We start from the raw sequence: 19,810 nt of genomic DNA, 5'->3' as shown, positions 1-19,810 counted from the left end.
AGATGAGACGGACGACAGAACGTTAACTTCTTTTTAAGTAGGCAAGACAAGATGAGACGAGACGAGATGAAATGCTGGCTGACTTGTCCACGGTAAATCAAGAACTGTTTTTTTTCTGAGGACTTTCAAGTTACCTGATTAGACTCCTCAGCAATGAAAAAGTAATCATAGACATGAGATCACATCATGTCATTTTGTTGTAGGGTCTGGACTGAATACTCTGGCAAGTCTGACTAATTCACCAAGGACCACACTGACTGCATACTGCTCACTTCCATGACAAGCAAAGGGAAAAAAGGCAAAAGGAACAGCCCACACCGGCCGCGGCCGGTCCACTCTGTCCGGCCCAGCCGGCCCGGGCCCGCACTAAACCCCCGCCCGGCCTCCTCCTTCCTTATATACCCTGTCCGTTTCCCACACCTCTCCGCACCCCGGCCGACCACCGCCTGCCCGCCCGTCCCTGCCTCCGCCGACGCCCGTCTCGCCGCGATGGCCACCCCGACGACGCCGCTGCTCAAGGACGAGCTGGACATCGTCATCCCGACGATCCGCAACCTCGACTTCCTGGAGATGTGGCGGCCCTTCTTCCAGCCCTACCACCTCATCATCGTGCAGGACGGCGACCCGACCAAGGTCATCAAGGTGCCCGAGGGCTTCGACTACGAGCTCTACAACCGCAACGACGTCAACCGCATCCTCGGCCCCAAGGCCTCCTGCATCTCCTTCAAGGACTCGGCCTGCCGCTGCTTCGGATACATGGTCTCCAAGAAGAAGTACATCTACACCATCGACGACGACTGCTTCGTGAGTGCTCTGTCTGCTCTCTCGCCGTCTCGCTTACGAGATATTCTTCCTATGTGGTGGTGTGATTTGGCTCGATTGGGCTAGATCGCATTCGAATTTGGTCGAAATTATGTAGTGTCCTGCACTGTGTGATTTTTGTCACGGGACGGGAGGTGGATTTTGGTGTGGGTGGGGCTCAGATCTGGTTGGGGGAATTGAGGAGAAAGGCGAGATCTCTCATTAATTTCTTCGTGGGGGGTGCTGCATGACGTTGTTACTCGTGTCAGTTATGATCGCTCAGTTCGCTCGCGCCTAAAATCACGTGATTCGTAGCCCTGTGATCTGGGTAGTTTTTTTTTTTGAGAGAGGAAGTGATCTGGGTAGTTAAATGCAATTTTTCACCAGATGACTGACTGATAGATAGTCGCATCTTTTGATCTAACAATGTTACTTCAGTTTTGGATATCAATATGAAGAAGTGCTCCCTCCGTCCCAAAATAGGCGACTCAACTTTGTACTAACTTTTCCTCTGTCCCAAAATAAGTGACTCAACTTTGTACTAACTTAGGGAGTACATACGGACTGAAATGAGCGAACAAACACACTAAAACGTGTCTATATACATTCAGAAAAAAGTTAAAACATCTTATATTTGTGAGAGGGAGTATCAAGCATTGGAGGTGGCCACACTGGTTTGGTCCTGTACTCCTGTATTGCTTGCAGTTGGATGGGTATGAGGTGGAGTTGTAAGCTATGGATATGTGGTGTTGGTAGTTTGTTACCCCACAATTGTTGTAGGATTAATAATTTCTCGTATATATAACAATGCGACAGTACAAATTGTAAGTATCGCCTGCCGCCTTACTTTGTCACTTATGCCGATGCATCTTTTGTTTGTGTGTTAGGGTCCTCATCTGTACTTTTAGCTTTGGGATAAATGATTGTCTAACAATTTTGAAATGATTGCATCTTGTGTGGATCGATCCAGAGCCTAAAGTGATAGAGTAGCATATATGGACTGAGCGATAGATGTGACCATCCTTTTTCTTTAATGGGCTACATACCTTCTTCTAGTTGGATTTATCTCTAGTTATAAAGCATACCTTGGCGCGAGGTGTTTGTTTTGACAGCTACCTTGACACAAGGTATGTAAAATAAAAATTGTATATTCACGTGAGGGTCCCACCTATTTGCTAAATAATGTTGCTTTTGTTGGATCTCTGAGATGGCCTATGAAGCAGAGATCTAGTGCAAAAGCAAAGTTCTTACTGTAAGAATCGGTCTCTGGCCTGCATTTGTCATTCATTTACCTAGAAAATAGTACACCATATTCTCTTTCATGGCATCACCTGCAGTCAAGGGGTTATGTAATAGTTTGCTAGTTTAGTTGACAGACATGCTAGCATGCGCACATGCTTGCACTCTCAATTTTTTTATCTTGATGCCATTGTTGTGGTCTCCCATTCTGAATTGGTCAGTATATTTGGTGATGCAGCAGATGCCATGCCATTAGCCCATTGCTAACCTATTATTTTCACAAAATCTCAGGTTGCTAAGGACCCATCAGGAAAGGACATCAATGCACTTGAGCAGCACATCAAGAACCTTCTGAGCCCTTCAACTCCATTTTTCTTCAATACTCTGTACGACCCGTACCGTGAGGGTGCTGATTTTGTTCGTGGGTACCCCTTCAGCCTTCGCGAGGGTGCCCCAACTGCTGTGTCTCATGGGCTTTGGCTCAACATTCCAGACTATGATGCCCCTACCCAGCTTGTCAAGCCTCGTGAGAGAAATAACAGGTGAGAATTTTACATTTGGCACTTCAATATTTTAAACAATCTCTTCTTTCTAATCTGATGTTTCTTTCTTGGGATCAGGTATGTTGATGCTGTTCTTACAATCCCGAAGGGTACCTTGTTTCCAATGTGTGGAATGAACCTCGCGTTTGACCGTGAGCTCATTGGTCCTGCAATGTACTTTGGCCTTATGGGTGATGGCCAGCCTATTGGTCGCTACGATGATATGTGGGCTGGATGGTGCACCAAGGTACATTCTGTCATTTTCTTTGAAACTGTATTGGTGTTTGTCTGTGAATGCAAACTGAACATGTTGGTTGGTTGCCATGGACAATTAGTTACATCTAGTGCACTGCGGATGCTAAAAATTGTATCTAGCCTGTTTCCAATTCTTTGTACTGAATTATCTTTTCTCTGTCTACACAGGTGATTACTGATCATTTGAGCCTGGGTATTAAGACTGGTCTGCCCTACATCTGGCACAGCAAAGCAAGCAACCCGTTTGTGAACCTAAAGAAGGAATACAACGGCATCTTCTGGCAGGAGGAGCTGATCCCCTTCTTCCAGTCTGTGACTCTCTCAAAGGAGGCCACCACTGTCCAGAAGTGTTACCTTGAGCTGGCCAAGCAGGTGAGGGCGAAGCTCGGCAAGGTGGATGGCTACTTCAACAAGCTTGCTGATGCCATGGTCACATGGATTGAGGCCTGGGATGAGCTCAACCCACCAAAGGGTGCCATTACCACCACAAACGGCCCTGCTCTGAAGAGCAAGTGAGAGGCAGTAGCATACATATACGGTTCGCTTTTTCATGTGAACTATCCATACTGAAATACTCCTGTTTGGTTAGTGCTGATGAGATGAGAAATATCACTTCGTTGTAACTTAAAGTTTACCTTCTTCCCTGGACAACTGCCCTGGTGGTTTTAGGGAATTTACATTTTTGCTTGTGTTGGGACAGTTGTATTGTCGGAATCGGATCACCTTCAAATAGAATAAAGTTACTTGTTTCTCGGATTAAGCATTATGTCATACAGCTACATGTACGTTTCTGGAAGAAAAAAAAAATCTTGAAGATGTGCAATTCTGAATTCGTAACTCTGAACTCTATTTGGGCATCTTATTTTCAGAGAAAAGGGAGCACCCCCTGGTTTCATACATCACGGCAGCCCCCGGACGCAGGTACACGCGCAAGCATCAAGTTAATTTTTTTTTGGCGAACACAAGCATCAGAACTAATATAGGAGTAGGTCTTAAACAGGACTTTAGAGATAGCCCTAGCCCCAAAAAAAAAGGAATTTAAAGTTAGCTACAAGTCGGCTGACTACATACAGCACAAGAAAACAGAGAGGCCATCTAAAGATCGCCAACACGAGCGCTTCCAGGTCGTTTGTCGGCCCACAGGCCACAACATGTAGCACCAGCGTCGAGGACAAGTCAGGGCGCATCTCCTTTTGGCTTGGGACTCGCTTGTGCTTTCCAGGAAATGCGGAGCAGTCGGCCTCTTGAACGTCCCAGCTGGTGAATGAAGCGGTCCAGCAGATGAGTGGTTTCCATTTCATGCCAGGCCAAATCAGCCCCTGGAAGCACAGACAAGGTTTGTAAACAACTCGACAAAGCCCGGCAAATAAGGTGGAAATCGTATGATTTCTTGATGACCGGATATGTTACTCCAGAAGGCAGCAGTGGCACACATGTTCAGAGCAGGTTTGGAAACGAGTGGCCAAAGCAGAGCAATAGGGTGGAAATCTTGTCCAGTAGCAGACACAACAGCCCATGTAAGGACAAACATGTGATTTCTATTCAGGTATGTTGTAGACTCTTCTAAGAAAAGGTATCTTGTATAGACAAACAAAAAGGAGATTGTTTCTGAACCTTCACATGCTATTCTGAACTGTTGTCGCCGTTGAGTTTGAGAAATTTTGGCCCTTCACATGCTATTCCGAACTGTTGTCGCCGTTGAGTTTGAGAAATTTTGGCCAGTTTGGATGCAGCTGTCTGCAACTAGCGCACAGAAGACTACAAAAAATAAAAGCGCCGTTTCCGGGGATCGAACCCGGGTCACCCGCGTGACAGGCGGGAATACTTACCACTATACTACAACGACTTTTGTTGTGTGCATTTGCAAAACATTTTATACATGAGATGATCACAGATCCAGATATAGATTTCCCTCCAATAATAAGCACAAAAACCGCTTATATATACACCCAGCAGCATTTGCAGAGTATAATACCGAGGACTACCATCAAGAATACTTCAAACTATAGAACAAGCAGAAAAGGAAGAAACACGAATCGTTCAGGTTTGCTACGTGTCATGGCACACTTCCGAGTTCCGATAGTCTCTCTGACCAGACGATCAACGCTAGCTAGTCCGGAACAGCGTCAGTTTCTAGTTCTATTCGACCATGGTGGTGATGCCCTGAGCACTCAGATGGCCATCACCACGGAACCAGGCCAGGAAAAATACCTCCATGTTTTACCTATCTGAAGAATATTTTGTGTGGCGCATGCAGTCGCTAAGAACTGTACCCCTGCTGGGCCAGCAGTGAAGATGGCAGGGCAGGAAGGAAACACGTTCAATCATTAGGGCATCCATGGCCCAACCAGCTGCACTGCTGCCCTTACTTTTCACACAGCTAGCACCATGACGTGACGACTGACGACTGGAGGAGGGCCTGCTGTCTGCTGTAGCACCAGTAGCAGTGCTAGCAGCTGCGGCAGCGTCGGCGGGATTGGGATATCGGATTGGACATGGACGACGCCGACAGAGGGAAGACTATTCGCCCGCGGCGGGGAACACATGGTGGTGGCCGGCCACTTGAAAGCTCCACGGGGCCTCACGCCTGAATCCTGGCGCCTGACTGATGTTTGACTGTTTGGTTCGTATCTTGCGCTACTCCAAGGGGAACATCCTCCTCTTCCGTTTCAAGTTTCAACCTTGTTCAGCGCGTCACGACTTCCACCGTCTCAATAGCCCGCTGAAAATGCTAGCTGTTTAATCCCGATTTATGTTCTAGTTGCTGGGTGTTAGGTTTCTTCAGTTTCGTCAGAGAATAACAATGCATGCAACGTAAGACTTGTTTAAGTGCGTGGCCGTAGGTTTTGCATGCGTTTGGTTACTCGCATCGATTTTGGGCACTTTGTATCTGTGACCCAACTCAGCCTAACCGAGTGAATGCAGGTCAAAAATCAAGTTTTGCATATTGTTTGTTTGTTTGCAACCCCTCTGGCTTTGACTGAGCAGCAACATCAGAATCTGTGTTTGGTTGTCTGCATGTTCTACCCCAGATGCAAAAAGCTGTTGTTTGGTTACATACTACACAGGTGATGTGGTAACCTCTTCTAGAAGTGGTGAGGTTACCAATACACACACAACAACAACAACATATATAGCGTAAGCATAACGATAGCATAAACCTTAAGCATAAGCGTAAACCATAAGAATAAGCACAACTAAAACCACAAGCATAACCATAATCGTGGCATAACCATAGCTATAGCAGTTCAAACAGTATAACATCACTACAATACCACATAATCTTCAAAGTTGATTAACATAGCATAGATAGCAGCGATCGATCCTAAGCAACATCAGCAGCACCACCCTCAGCAGCAACAACACCCTCATTAGCACCTTAAACATCCATGTCGAATGCTTTGTGGTGCGGCAAGCAATTTGCCACAATCTGAATGCCCTCGTTGTTGAAGATGAGGACCCTCAAGTTCGCGGGGCTCACCAGCATGAAGGTGAGAAGACTCCGATCCTGATCTCGCTGGCTACACAGATGGCGGCCCATCCCTTATCAAGGGTGAGCCTGCCGTTGATCATCTTCGTGGTGACCTTCCAGGTGCAGCCGTTGTTCGTCGTCAGCCTGAACAACTCTGGGACGTGGACGAGTGATGAGTCCCTTTAGTGATATGGTAAAGGAGCAGAAAGGATTCCGTCTTTTTCCCTAGAGGTGACCTTGAGTTATCGAACCCATGAGAAGGAGTGCATCTTTAGCACAAGTGTTTTTACCAAGCTTTGCAAAAGTATTAAATTATAGTTTTTAACCGTATCGAAAGCAAGTTGCATAATTGAACACTTATAAATAAAAATAGGCATGGTTATGAGAACTTGTTCTTACAACCATTTATTTCTGAGCGAGATCCTGATGATATTGGTTTGCGCTCTAGAAGTCATCCGTCAAGATGTGCTTGCAACGTATCGAAGTGGGGGTTGTCCAAATTACGTCTTGACCGTCACACGTCCTACATCAAGAGTTAGTTGTCTAACCAAAGGCCCTGTTCGTCGCCCGAGGCTGCCTCAGTAATTGAGATAAAATCAGACAAAAGCATTGGGCGTTTAATGATTACACCTCTTGTATCCCAGAGATAGGATTCACGCTACCGTACTAAATGTTTCTGTCACTGGTGTTCAGAATAGTCTTTTACGGTCTCTCTGCCCTTAGCCTCTCCGTGGCTCGATCTGTACGATTTTGTGTACCTGCGGGGACAAAGATCGCGAACGAGACAAGAGCCAACTACGAAGCAATTTTATTTCACACATAAAGACATCTGATGAGTGATATTTGTACACTTATTTACCCTTTGTTTAAACTGAGATATTTCATTAAAACTGAGATATTTGCTCTAATATTGCCACTAATGACTAATGAATGCAAAGGATTATACAAATCCTCTCTTTGATGTGTTTCCATAGGAAATGGGCTAAAAGGAAGAAATTGTTGGGGATCGTAGCAGAAATTTAAAATTTTCTACGCATCACCAAGATCAATCTATGGAGTCATCTAGCAACGAGAGAGAGGAGTGCATCTACATACCCTTGTAGATCGCGAGCGGAAGCGTTCAAGTGAACGGGGTTGATGGAGTCGTACTCGTCGTGATCCAAATCACCGATGACCGAGCGCCGAACGGACGGCACCTCCGCGTTCAACACACGTACGGTTGGGGAAGACGTCTCCTCCTTCTTGATCCAGCAAGGGGGAAGGAGAGGTTGATGGAGATCCAGCAGCACGACGGCGTGGTGGTGGAAGTAGCGGGGATCTTGGCAGGGCTTCGCTAAGCTCAGCGAGAGGGAGAGGTGTCACGGGAGGGAGAGGGAGGCGCCAGGGGCTTGGGTACAGCTGCCCTCCCCCCTTTATATAGGGTCCCTGGGGGGGGGCGCCGGCCCTAGGAGATCCAATCTCCAAGGGGGCGGCGGCCAAGGGGGTGGCTTGCCCCCCAAGCCAAGCGGGGTGCCCCCCCACCCCCAGGGTTTCCAACCCTAGGCGCAGGGGAGGCCCAAGGGGGGCGCACCAGCCCACCAGGGGCTGGTTCCCTTCCCCACTTCAGCCCATGGGGCCCTTCGGGATAGGTGGCCCCACCCGGTGGACCCCCGGGACCCTTCCGGTGGTCCCGGTACAATACCGGTGACCCCTGAAACTTTCCCGGTGGCCGAAACTGGACTTCCTATATATAATTCTTCACCTCCGGACCATTCCGGAACTCCCCCTGACGTCCGGGATCTCATTCGGGACTCCGAACAACTTTCGGGTTACCGCATACTAGTATCTCTACAACCCTAGCGTCACCGAACCTTAAGTGTGTAGACCCTACGGGTTCGGGAGACATGCAGACATGACCGAGACGACTCTCCGGTCAATAACCAACAGCGGGATCTGGATACCCATGTTGGCTCCCACATGTTCCACGATGATCTCATCGGATGAACCACGATGTCGAGGATTCAATCAATCCCGTATACAATTCCCTTTGTCAATCGATACGTTACTTGCCCGAGATTCGATCGTCGATATCCCAATACCTTGTTCAATCTCGTTACCGGCAAGTCACTTTACTCGTACCGTAATGCATGATCCCGTGACCAAACACTTGGTCACATTGAGCTCATTATGATGATGCTTACCGAGTGGGCCCAGAGATACCTCTCCGTCATACGGAGTGACAAATCCCAGTCTCGATTCGTGCCAACCCAACAGACACTTTCGGAGATACCCGTAGTGCACCTTTATAGCCACCCAGTTACGTTGTGACGTTTGGTACACCCAAAGCACTCCTATGGTATCCGGGAGTTGCACAATCTCATGGTCTAAGGAAATGATACTTGACATTTGGAAAAGCTCTAGCAAACGAACTACACGATCTTGTGCTATGCTTAGGATTGGGTCTTGTCCATCACATCATTCTCCTAATGATGTGATCCCGTTATCAATGACATCCAATGTCCATAGTCAGAAACCATGACTATCTGTTGATCAACGAGCTAGTCAACTAGAGGCTCACTAGGGACATGTTGTGGTATATGTATTCACACATGTATTACGATTTCCGGATAACACAATTATAGCATGAACAATAGACAATTATCATGAACAAGGAAATATAATAATAACCATTTTATTATTGCCTCTAGGGCATATTTCCAACAGTCTCCCACTTGCACTAGAGTCAATAATCTAGTTACATTGTGATGAATCGAACACCCATAGCGTTCTGGTGTTGATCATGTTTTGCTCTAGGGAGAGGTTTAGTCAACGGATCTGCTACATTCAGGTCCGTATGTACTTTACAAATATCTATGTCTCCATTTTGAACATTTTTACAAATGGAGTTGAAGCGACGCTTGATATGCCTGGTCTTCCTGTGAAACCTGGGCTCCTTGGCAAGGGCAATAGCTCCAGTGTTGCCACAGAAGAGAGTCATCGGGCCCGACGCATTGGGAATAACTCCTAAGTCGGTAATGAACTCCTTCACCCAGATTGCTTCTTGTGCTGCCTCTGAGGCCGCCATGTATTCCGCTTCACATGTAGATCCCGCCACAACGCTTTGCTTGCAACTGCACCAGCTTACTGCCCCACCATTCAAAATATACACGTATCCGGTTTGTGACTTAGAGTCATCCAGATCTGTGTCGAAGCTAGCATCGACGTAACCCTTTACGACGAGCTCTTCGTCACCTCCATAAACGAGAAACATATCCTTAGTCCTCTTCAGGTACTTCAGGATATTCTTGACCGCTGTCCAGTGTTCCATGCCAGGATTACTTTGGTACCTTCCTACCAAACTTACGGCAAGGTTTACATCAGGTCTGGTACACAGCATGGCATACATAATAGACCCTATGGCCGAGGCATAGGGGACGACACTCATCTTTTCTCTATCTTCTGCTCTGGTCGGGCATTGAGCCGTGCTCAATTGCACACCTTGCGATACAGGCAAGAACCCCTTCTTGGACTGATCCATATTGAACTTCTTCAATATCTTGTCAAGGTACGTACTTTGTGAGAGGCCAATGAGGCGTCTTGATCTATCTCTATAGATCTTGATGCCTAATATATAAGCAGCTTCTCCAAGGTCCTTCATTGAAAAACACTTATTCAAGTAGGCCTTTATACTTTCCAAGAATTCTATATCATTTCCCATCAATAGTATGTCATCCACATATAATATGAGAAATGCTACAGAGCTCCCACTCACTTTCTTGTAAACACAGGCTTCTCCATAAGTCTGTGTAAACCCAAACGCTTTGATCATCTGATCAAATCGAATGTTCCAACTCCGAGATGCTTGCACCAGCCCATAGATGGAGCGCTGGAGCTTGCATACCTTGTTAGCATTCTTAGGATCGACAAAACCTTCCAGCTGCATCATATACAATTCTTCCTTAAGAAAGCCGTTAAGGAATGCCGTTTTGACGTCCATTTGCCATATCTCATAATCATAGAATGCGGCAATTGCTAACATGATTCAGACGGACTTCAGCTTCGCTACGGGTGAGAAAGTCTCATCATAGTCAACCCCTTGAACTTGTCGATAACCCTTAGCGACAAGTCGAGCCTTATAGATGGTCACATTACCATCCGCGTCTGTCTTCTTCTTAAAGATCCATTTATTTTCTATGGCTCGCCGATCATCGGGCAAGTCAGTCAAAGTCCATAGTTCGTTTTCATACATGGATCCTATCTCGGATTTCATGGCTTCTAGCCATTTGTCGGAATCTGGGCCCGCCATTGCTTCTTCATAGTTCGAAGGTTCACCGTTGTCTAACAACATGATTTCCAAGACAGGGTTGCCGTACCACTCTGGCGTGGAACGTGTCCTTGTGGACCTACGAAGTTCAGTAGGAGCTTGATCTGAAGCTTCATGATCATCATCATTAACTTCCTCCCCAGTCGGTGCGGGCACCACAGGAACATCTTCCCGCGCTGCGCTACTTTCCGGTTCGTAAGGGGTGACTATCACCTCATCAAGTTCCACTTTCCTCCCACTCACTTCTTTCGAGAGAAACTCCTTCTCCAGAGAGGACCCGTTCTTGGCAACAAAGATCTTGCCTTCGGATCTGAGGTAGAAGGTATACCCAATGGTTTCCTTAGGGTATCCTATGAAGACGCATTTTTCTGACTTGGGTTCGAGCTTTTCAGGTTGAAGTTTCTTGACATAAGCATCGCATCCCCAAACTTTTAGAAACGACAGCTTAGGTTTCTTCCCAAACCATAATTCATACGGTGTCGTCTCAACGGATTTCGACGGAGCCCTATTTAAAGTGAATGCGGCAGTCTCTAAAGCATAGCCCCAAAATGAGAGCGGTAGATCGGTAAGAGACATCATAGATCGCACCATATCCAAAGCGATTACGACGTTCGGACACACCATTTCTGTCGTGGAATTGACACGTCAGATGTCCTAGGTGTAAGGACTTAGTCGTGAGGCCAACGCATCTATGTAGTGGCTTGAGAGGGGTTGATTGGGATGAGAGACGCAGGGCGGATCAACGCACAAGACAAGGATTTAGACAGCTTCGGGCCCCGGGAAACATCATCCGGTAACAACCCTACGTGCCGTTTGAGGCTAAGTCTCATTATGATCACGGGAGAGTCGCCGGCTCCGGCTCTCGGTATTTAGCCCTAGAGATTGTTTCTTGTTGCTCGTCCCCTCCCTCTTTGGGGAGCCCTGCCCCTCCTTATATAAGTTAGAGGGGCGGGTTACATGTGGAGTCCTAGTAGGACTAGGACTAGTCTATCTTCTCTTACAAGTTAATTACAAGTCCAGGTCTTGCTTCCTCGTAAAGGAAATATTCGTCATCCCTTTCTTCTTAAGCCGGCCCATCATAAACGTGAGCCGGCCTTCTGGGCCTTGGGCCTTGTCTTCTATCTGACCCGCCATCGGGGTCATCCGTGAGTCGTCAGGCTTGTGAGTCATCTGACAGTGAGCCGCCAGACCCGTGAGTCGCCAGTCATCCGGCGGGTCACGGTGAAGCGCCAAGTCCGGCCGGGTCATACTTCCGGCCGGGTCATACCGCGGGGTATATCCCCGACATTAGCCCCCAGTTTAATTTGGATTTATCCATGTTAAACTAATCTGCAACATAAACACAAGAACAAATTTGACAGGTTGTGTTCCGGGTTAAATATTCTTTGTAAGCCGGCACTTGATCGTCCTTAAGTCCTTGTCATCTTCCTTCTTGATATGTATCCATAATCTCATAGCAAATCTCTTTAGCAGATATGTTCAAATTTTGCCAATGCAAAAAATCCAGATACTTCCTTTGAAAATCCGGGTCAACAGGCCAGCTTCAGAGTCAATTTTCTGACATTGGTCTCTTGTTGAGAAATATTGTAAGAGATAATTCACTTGAGTCGGCTTTCAATGCTTTGACTTGACAAAAATATTCGTCTTCAAATATTCAACTTATATTCAGCCGGCTTAAAGATATAAAACTTGCCGGTTTATGAGTACCAAAATTGCCGGGTTATAAATAGATGATGCCAAGTCATAATTGTCGCCGACGCCGGTTTATAATTTTTGCAGACACCAGGTCAATCTGATTTACTCAAAACTGAGAATTTGAAGATATTTCTCCCGTATATCCATATTACCTATAGCCCCCAAGTGCTAGGTTGTCATGCTTGCAGCAACCTGGGACTTGTAATTGCCTTATGCTCATAAAAATTTCAACCAGTGTAGCCCCCAAGAGCCGGGTCATTATGCAATAATGAGCAGGGACTTTGTAAATATGATCATGTAAACTTGAGCAGCAACGTGTAGCCCCCAAGGGCCGGCTCAGTAAGATATTACTGAGCCGGGACTTTGTATGTGATTCATTGATAATAACATCATATGATGTAATCTCCACCATGGGGCTTGAACCCACGTCCACAAGGTTAAGAGCTTTGTACTCTACCAACTGAGTAGTGGATCTTTCAATATAATGGATTAAGGCTTGTGTACCTTGAATTTTTGACAGGACCAATTGGTAGCCCCCAAGGGCCGGCTCATTTAGAATGTGATGAGTCGGGTCTTCAATAATTTGAGCAAAAAAATGACTTTGCATTAGCCCCCAAGTGCCATGGTGCATGCTGGCAGTGACATGGGACTTGTATATTCGATGTAATCTCGATTTGAACAATGTAGCCCCCAAGTGCCGGGTCGTAAGCCTGCAGCGACTCGGGACTATTTCCTCCATTGTAAAATAAATCATGCCCATTGATACAAATAATAGCCGTTGCGCTAAAGCGACTTTGAAAACCTCAATCATAACACTGGTTATTGATAATCACAATAGAAATCCAGCCATGTTGGCTATTCAAGATTTGAATAATATAATCCGGTATGAAAACCTCAATCATTCAATATCATCATGAAAATTCAGCCAGTTTTGGCTATTAAAGATTTGAATACCTCATCGGTTGACAAGTAAACCCGGAGTTTAAATACCTGGCGGCTCTTGGCAAATGACGACTTAATGCGCCTTCATTGTAAGCCGGAATTTTTGTAACCCGGTGGCCTGTAGCCCTTGAGAAAACCAATAATTGATTACCGTTTTGAGACACCAATTTCAGTGATGAGCTTGGACTGAAGCATTTATATAAGTCATAGTTCTGCAAATCCTGCACAGAGTTTAAACAACATATGCCCTGGCGACTTAACGTCAAAAGCCAGGGCGGGTAACCACCCAAATGTAGTCTTACCCTGCACACAAGTAGATCACAAGAACCCTTGGCGGTTTGCCGCAGGGCGGGTCATATAAAAAACCCGAAAAGAATCATAAATAGACAAGCCGGTTATCAATCATGATGTTAAGACACAATTGATGTTATCATACTTATGATCCTTTGGATGATACCACCGGTTTACGTGACCCAGAGGGTGAAGTTGATAACGTAACCCTGTAAAAGCCGGCACATATGATATTTGTGACGACTCAAATACTTGTGATTGTATAAAAACAGATAATTTTTTTTGAGGCTTTTGATTCGAATACGATCAGTAAACCGTTCCAACGGGGTTAAGCTAAGATTCGAATACGATCATATAGCCCCCAGTGGCGTTGGCGTTGCCGATCAAAGTGGGTATCGACAACTATGTTCTCTTTGGTTCGAATACGACCTATGTTTGAACAGGAAGCCCCCAATTGACCTTAAGAGTTGTTTAGCGACGCTGATTCGAATACGATCCACGTCGAATCCCAAAGGGGTTGAGCTATGATTCGGATACCATCAAGAAGCCCCCAAGTAGGTTCAGCAGTTTGCTAATCAAAAGGGTATCGACAGCTATGTTCTCTTTGGTTCGAATACGACCTATGTTTGAACAGGAAGCCCCCAAGTGACCATATAAGTTTTGGCATTGCGCCGATCAAGAGGGTACTGATAGCTATGCTCGATGAGCAGGAAGCCCCCAAGTGATCATAATAAGATAAGCCGTAAGGCAGGATACTCAAGTTTGAACCACGCATCATGGCAGCAAGTTCTTTGGCAGCCTTCAATTTTTCTGAGAACTCGAACTTGCGAGAGATTAACTCTTTTTGAACCGGAAGTTTAAACCGGATGTGAAAGCTTCAAAACTTTGTGAGAGATAAATTTACCTTGAGCCGGATTTGAACCGGATTTGAGAGCTTCAAAGCCTTGTGGTAAATAAATTTCCCTTGAACCGGTTTTTAAACCGGATATTAAGAGCTTCAGTGCTTTGTTGGAGAGAGATGTTTCTTGAACCGGATTTTAAACCGGAATCCTTCATTTTTAAACCAGAATTTTTCTGATGGCCTTTAAATTTTTCACCAATATAGTGGTAGCCTCCGGAACCGGGTTACCTTCCCTCCAATGACCCGGAGCTCTTGAATTCACTAACACCGGCCAATTTTGCCGAGTCATGTCATTGTAGCCCCCGAGTCTCAAGACGACTCGAGGAGTTGGCTTGAGATTCTCCATATTGGACCAGAGCAGAAGGTGTATATCATCAGCGCATTGATAGCATGATGTGAACCCACAGAAGGTTGAAGTGACTGCGGCGGGTTATAAATGATCCCGTATGAGCCGTGTCAGCAACTCGGCCAATGGCTCCTTCCAACTGGTTGTTCGAAGTTAACCAAACTGTAGTGGCGGTGACTCGTGCACCTGCCCATTGAACCATCCAGTGCAGACGACGGCTGATAATATATGATAATTTGCCTCCAGTTTATTGGAAGAAAACCGGGCTTCCCAAGTAGTGACTTTCTCATAATCAATAAACAACTCATCCGTGAGTCGTCAGGCTCGTGAGTCATCTGACAGTGAGCCGCCAGACCCGTGAGTCGCCAGTCATCCGGCGGGTCACGGTGAAGCGCCAAGTCCGGCCGAGTCATACTTCCGGCCGGGTCATACCGCGGGGTATATCCCCGACAATTTCGCTGAGGTGTTCCAGGCGGCGTGAGTTGTGAAACTATTCCACATTTCCTTAAGTGTGTCCCAAATTCGTGACTCAAATATTCCCCTCCACGATCTGATCGTAAGAACTTTATTTTTCTGTCACGTTGATTCTCAACCTCACTCTGAAGTTCCTTGAACTTTTCAAAGGTCTCAGACTTGTGTTTCATTAGGTAGACGTACCCATATCTACTCAAGTCATCAGTGAGAGTGAGAACATAACGATAGCCACCGCGAGCCTCAACACTCATTGGACCACACACATCAGTATGTATGATTTCCAATAAGTTGGTTGCTCGCTCCATTGTTCCAAAGAACGGAGTCTTGGTCATCTTACCCATGAGGCATGGTTCGCACGTGTCAAATGATTCATAATCAAGAGACTCTAAAAGTCCATCAGCATGGAGCTTCTTCATGCGCTTGACACCAATGTGACCAAGACGGCAGTGCCACAAGTATGTGGGACTATCATTATCAACCTTACATCTTTTGGTATTCACACTATGAATATGTGTAACACTACGTTCGAGATTCATTAAGAATAAACCATTAACCAGCGGGGCATGACCATAAAACATATCTCTCATATAAATAGAACAACCATTATTCTCGGATTTAAATGAGTAGCCATCTCGAATTAAACAAGATCCTGATACAATGTTCATGCTCAAAGCTGGCACTAAATAACAATTATTGAGGTTTAAAACTAATCCCGTAGGTAAATGTAGAGGTAGCGTGCCGACGGCGATCACATCGACCTTGGAACCATTCCCGACGCGCATCGTCACCTCGTCCTTTGCCAGTCTCCGTTTATTCCGCAGCTCCTCCTTTGAGTTACAAATATGAGCAACCGCACCGGTATCAAATACCCAGGAGCTACTACGAGTGCTGGTAAGGTACACATCAATAACATGTATATCACATATACCTTTGGTGTTGCCGGCCTTCTTGTCCGCTAAGTACTTGGGGCAGTTCCGCTTCCAGTGACCACTTCCCTGGCAATAAAAGCACTCAGTCTTAGGCTTGGGTCCATTCTTTGGCTTCTTCCCGGCAACTGGCTTACCGGGCGCGGCAACTCCCTTGCCGTCCTTCTTGAAGTTCTTCTTACCCTTGCCTTTCTTGAACTCAGTGGTTTTATTCACCATCAACACTTGATGTTCCTTTTTGATCTCCACCTCCGCTGATTTCAGCATTGAATATACCTCAGGAATGGTCTTTTCCATCCCTTGCATATTGAAGTTTATCACAAAGCTCTTGTAGCTCGGTGGAAGCGACTGAAGGATTCTGTCAATGACCGCGTCATCCGGGAGATTAACTCCCAGCTGAGTCAAGCGGTTGTGTAACCCAGACATTTTGAGTATGTGCTCACTGACAGAACTATTTTCCTCCATCTTACAACTGAAGAACTTGTCGGAGACTTCATATCTCTCGACCCGGGCATGAGCTTGGAAAACCATTTTCAGCTCTTCGAACATCTCATATGCTCCGTGTTGCTCAAAACGCTTTTGGAGCCCCGGTTCTAAGCTGTAAAGCATGCCGCACTGAACGAGGGAGTAATCATCAGCACGCTGCTGCCAAGCGTTCATAACGTCTTTGTTCTCTGGGATGGGTGCGTCACCTAGCGGTGCTTCTAGGACATAATCTTTCTTGGCAGCTATGAGGATGATCCTCAGGTTCCAGACCCAGTCCGTATAGTTGCTGCCATCATCTTTCAGCTTGGTTTTCTCTAGGAACGCGTTGAAGTTGAGGACAACATTAGCGTGGGCCATTTGATCTACAAGACACATTGTAAAGATTTTAGACTAAGTTCATGATAATTAAGTTCATCTAATCAAATTATTCAATGAACTCCCACTCAGATAGACATCCCTCTAGTCATCTAAGTGAAACATGATCCGAGTCAACTAGGCCGTGTCTAATCATCACGTGAGACGGACTAGTCAACATCGGCGAACATCTTCATGTTGATCGTATCTTCTATACGACTCATGCTCGACCTTTCGGTCTTCCGTGTTCTGAGGCCATGTCTGTACATGCTAGGCTCGTCAAGTTAACCTAAGTGTATTGCGTGTGTAAATCTGGCTTACACCCGTTGTATTCGAACATTAGAATCTATCACACCCGATCATCACGTGGTGCTTCGAAACAACGAACCTTCGCAACGATGCACAGTTAGGGGGAACACTTTCTTGAAATTATTGCGAGGGATCATCTTATTTAAGCTACCGTCGTTCTAAGAAAATAAGATGTAAAACATGATAAACATCACATGCAATCAAATAGTGACATGATATGGCCAATATCATTTTGCTCCTTTTGATCTCCATCTTCGGGGCGCCATGATCATCTTTGTCACCGGCATGACACCATGATCTCCATCATCATGATCTCCATTATCATGTCTTCATGAAGTTGTCATGCCAACGATTACTTCTACTTCTATGGCTAACGTGTTTAGCAATAAAGTAAAGTAATTTACATGGCGTTATTCAATGACACGCAGGTCACACAAAAATAAAGACAACTCCTATGGCTCCTGCCGGTTGTCATACTCATCGACATGCAAGTCGTGATTCCTATTACAAGAACATGATCAATCTCATACATCACATATATTTCATTCATCACATCCTTTTGGCCATATCACATCACACGGCATATGCTGCAAAAACAAGTTAGATCTCCTCTAATTGTTGTTGCAAGTTTTTACGTGGCTGCTATAGGTTTCTTAGCAAGAACGTTTCTTACCTGCGCCAAAACCACAACGTGATATGCCAATTTCTATTTACCCTTCATAAGGACCCTTTTCATCGAATCCGTTCCGACTAAAGTGGGAGAGACAGACACCCGCTAGCCACCTTATGCAACTAGTGCATGTCAGTCGGTGGAACCTGTCTCACGTAAGCGTACGTGTAAGGTCGGTCCAGGCCGCTTCATCCCATGATGCCGCCGAAACAAGATAAGACTAGTAGTGGCGAGAAAATTGACAACATCTACGCCCACAACAAGTTTGTGTTCTACTCGTGCATAGAAACTACGCATAGACCTAGCTCATGATGCCACTGTTGGGGATCGTAGCAGAAATTTAAAATTTTCTACGCATCACCAAGATCAATCTATGGAGTCATCTAGCAACGAGAGAGAGGAGTGCATCTACATACCCTTGTAGATCGCGAGCGGAAGCGTTCAAGTGAACGAGGTTGATGGAGTCGTACTCGTCGTGATCCAAATCATCGATGACCGAGCGCCGAACGGACGGCACCTCCGCGTTCAACACACGTACGGTTGGGGAAGACATCTCCTCCTTCTTGATCTAGCAAGGGGGAAGGAGAGGTTGATGGAGATCCAGCAGCACGACTGCGTGGTGGTGGAAGTAGCGGGGATCTCGGCAGGGCTTCGCCAAGCTCAGCGAGAGGGAGAGGTGTCACGGGAGGGAGAGGGAGGCGCCAGGGGCTTGGGTGCGGCTGCCCTCCCTCTCCCCTTTATATAGGGTCCCGGGGGGCGCGGCGGCCCTAGGAGATGCAATCTCAAAGGGGGCGGCGGCCAAGTGGGTGGCTTGCCCCCCAAGCCAAGTGGGGCGCGCCCCCACCCCCAGGGTTTCCAACCCTAGGCGCAGGGGAGGCCCAAGGGGGGCGCACCAGCCCACCAGGGGCTGGTTCCCTTCCCCACTTCAGCCCATGGGGCCCTCCGGGATAGGTGGCCCCACCCGGTGGACCCCCGGGACCCTTCCGGTGGTCCCGGTACAATACCGGTGACCCCCGAAACTTTCCCGGTGGCCGAAACTGGACTTCCTATATATAATTCTTCACCTTCGGACCATTCCAGAACTCCCCGTGACATCCGGGATCTCATTCGGGACTCCGAACAACTTTCGGGTTACCGCATACTAGTATCTCTACAACCCTAGCGTCACCGAACCTTAAGTGTGTAGACCCTACGGGTTCGGGAGACATGCAGACATGATCGAGACGACTCTCCGGTCAATAACCAACAACGGGATCTGGATACCCATGTTGGCTCCCACATGTTCCATGATGATCTCATCGGATGAACCACGATGTCGAGGATTCAATCAATCCCGTATACAATTCCCTTTGTCAATCGATACGTTACTTGCCCGAGATTCGATCGTCGGTATCCCAATACCTTGTTCAATCTCGTTACCGGCAAGTCACTTTACTCGTACCGTAATGCATGATCCCGTGACCAAACACTTGGTCACATTGAGCTCATTATGATGATGCATTACCGAGTGGGCCCAGAGATACCTCTCCGTCATACGGAGTGACAAATCCCAGTCTCGATTCGTGCCAACCCAACAGACACTTTCGGAGATACCCGTAGTGCACCTTTATAGCCACCCAGTTACGTTGTGACGTTTGGTACACCCAAAGCACTCCTATGGTATCCGGGAGTTGCACAATCTCATGGTCTAAGGAAATGATACTTGACATTTGGAAAAGCTCTAGCAAACGAACTACACGATCTTGTGCTATGCTTAGGATTGGGTCTTGTCCATCACATCATTCTCCTAATGATGTGATCCCGT

General features: G+C 46.6%; 1 protein-coding gene across 1 annotated transcript; it reads left to right on the top strand.

Moving 5' to 3' along the window:
• Positions 1–421: 421 nt before the first annotated feature.
• LOC123052142 (UDP-arabinopyranose mutase 3) lies at positions 422–3,597 on the top strand. The gene is made up of 4 exons (XM_044475247.1): positions 422–804; positions 2,332–2,582; positions 2,661–2,829; positions 3,006–3,597. The coding sequence occupies exons 1-4, from the start codon at positions 490–492 to the stop codon at positions 3,351–3,353; spliced, it is 1,083 nt and encodes a 360-aa protein (XP_044331182.1). The 5' UTR covers positions 422–489; the 3' UTR covers positions 3,354–3,597.
• The last annotated feature ends 16,213 nt before the right edge of the window (positions 3,598–19,810 follow it).

The sequence above is a fragment of the Triticum aestivum genome, chromosome 2D (genome assembly GCF_018294505.1).
Source record: "Triticum aestivum cultivar Chinese Spring chromosome 2D, IWGSC CS RefSeq v2.1, whole genome shotgun sequence".
In the NCBI taxonomy this organism is placed as follows: domain Eukaryota; kingdom Viridiplantae; phylum Streptophyta; class Magnoliopsida; order Poales; family Poaceae; genus Triticum; species Triticum aestivum.
This window is presented reverse-complemented; position numbering and strand designations above follow the sequence as displayed.

Bases quoted from the DNA above. Each gene is read 5' to 3' on its own strand.
- LOC123052142 (XM_044475247.1), top strand. From the start codon at position 490: ATGGCCACCCCGACGACGCCGCTGCTCAAGGACGAGCTGGACATCGTC. The intron at 805-2,331 runs GTGAGTGCTCTG...ACAAAATCTCAG, and splicing joins CCATCGACGACGACTGCTTC to GTTGCTAAGGACCCATCAGG. The intron at 2,830-3,005 runs GTACATTCTGTC...CTGTCTACACAG, and splicing joins GGGCTGGATGGTGCACCAAG to GTGATTACTGATCATTTGAG.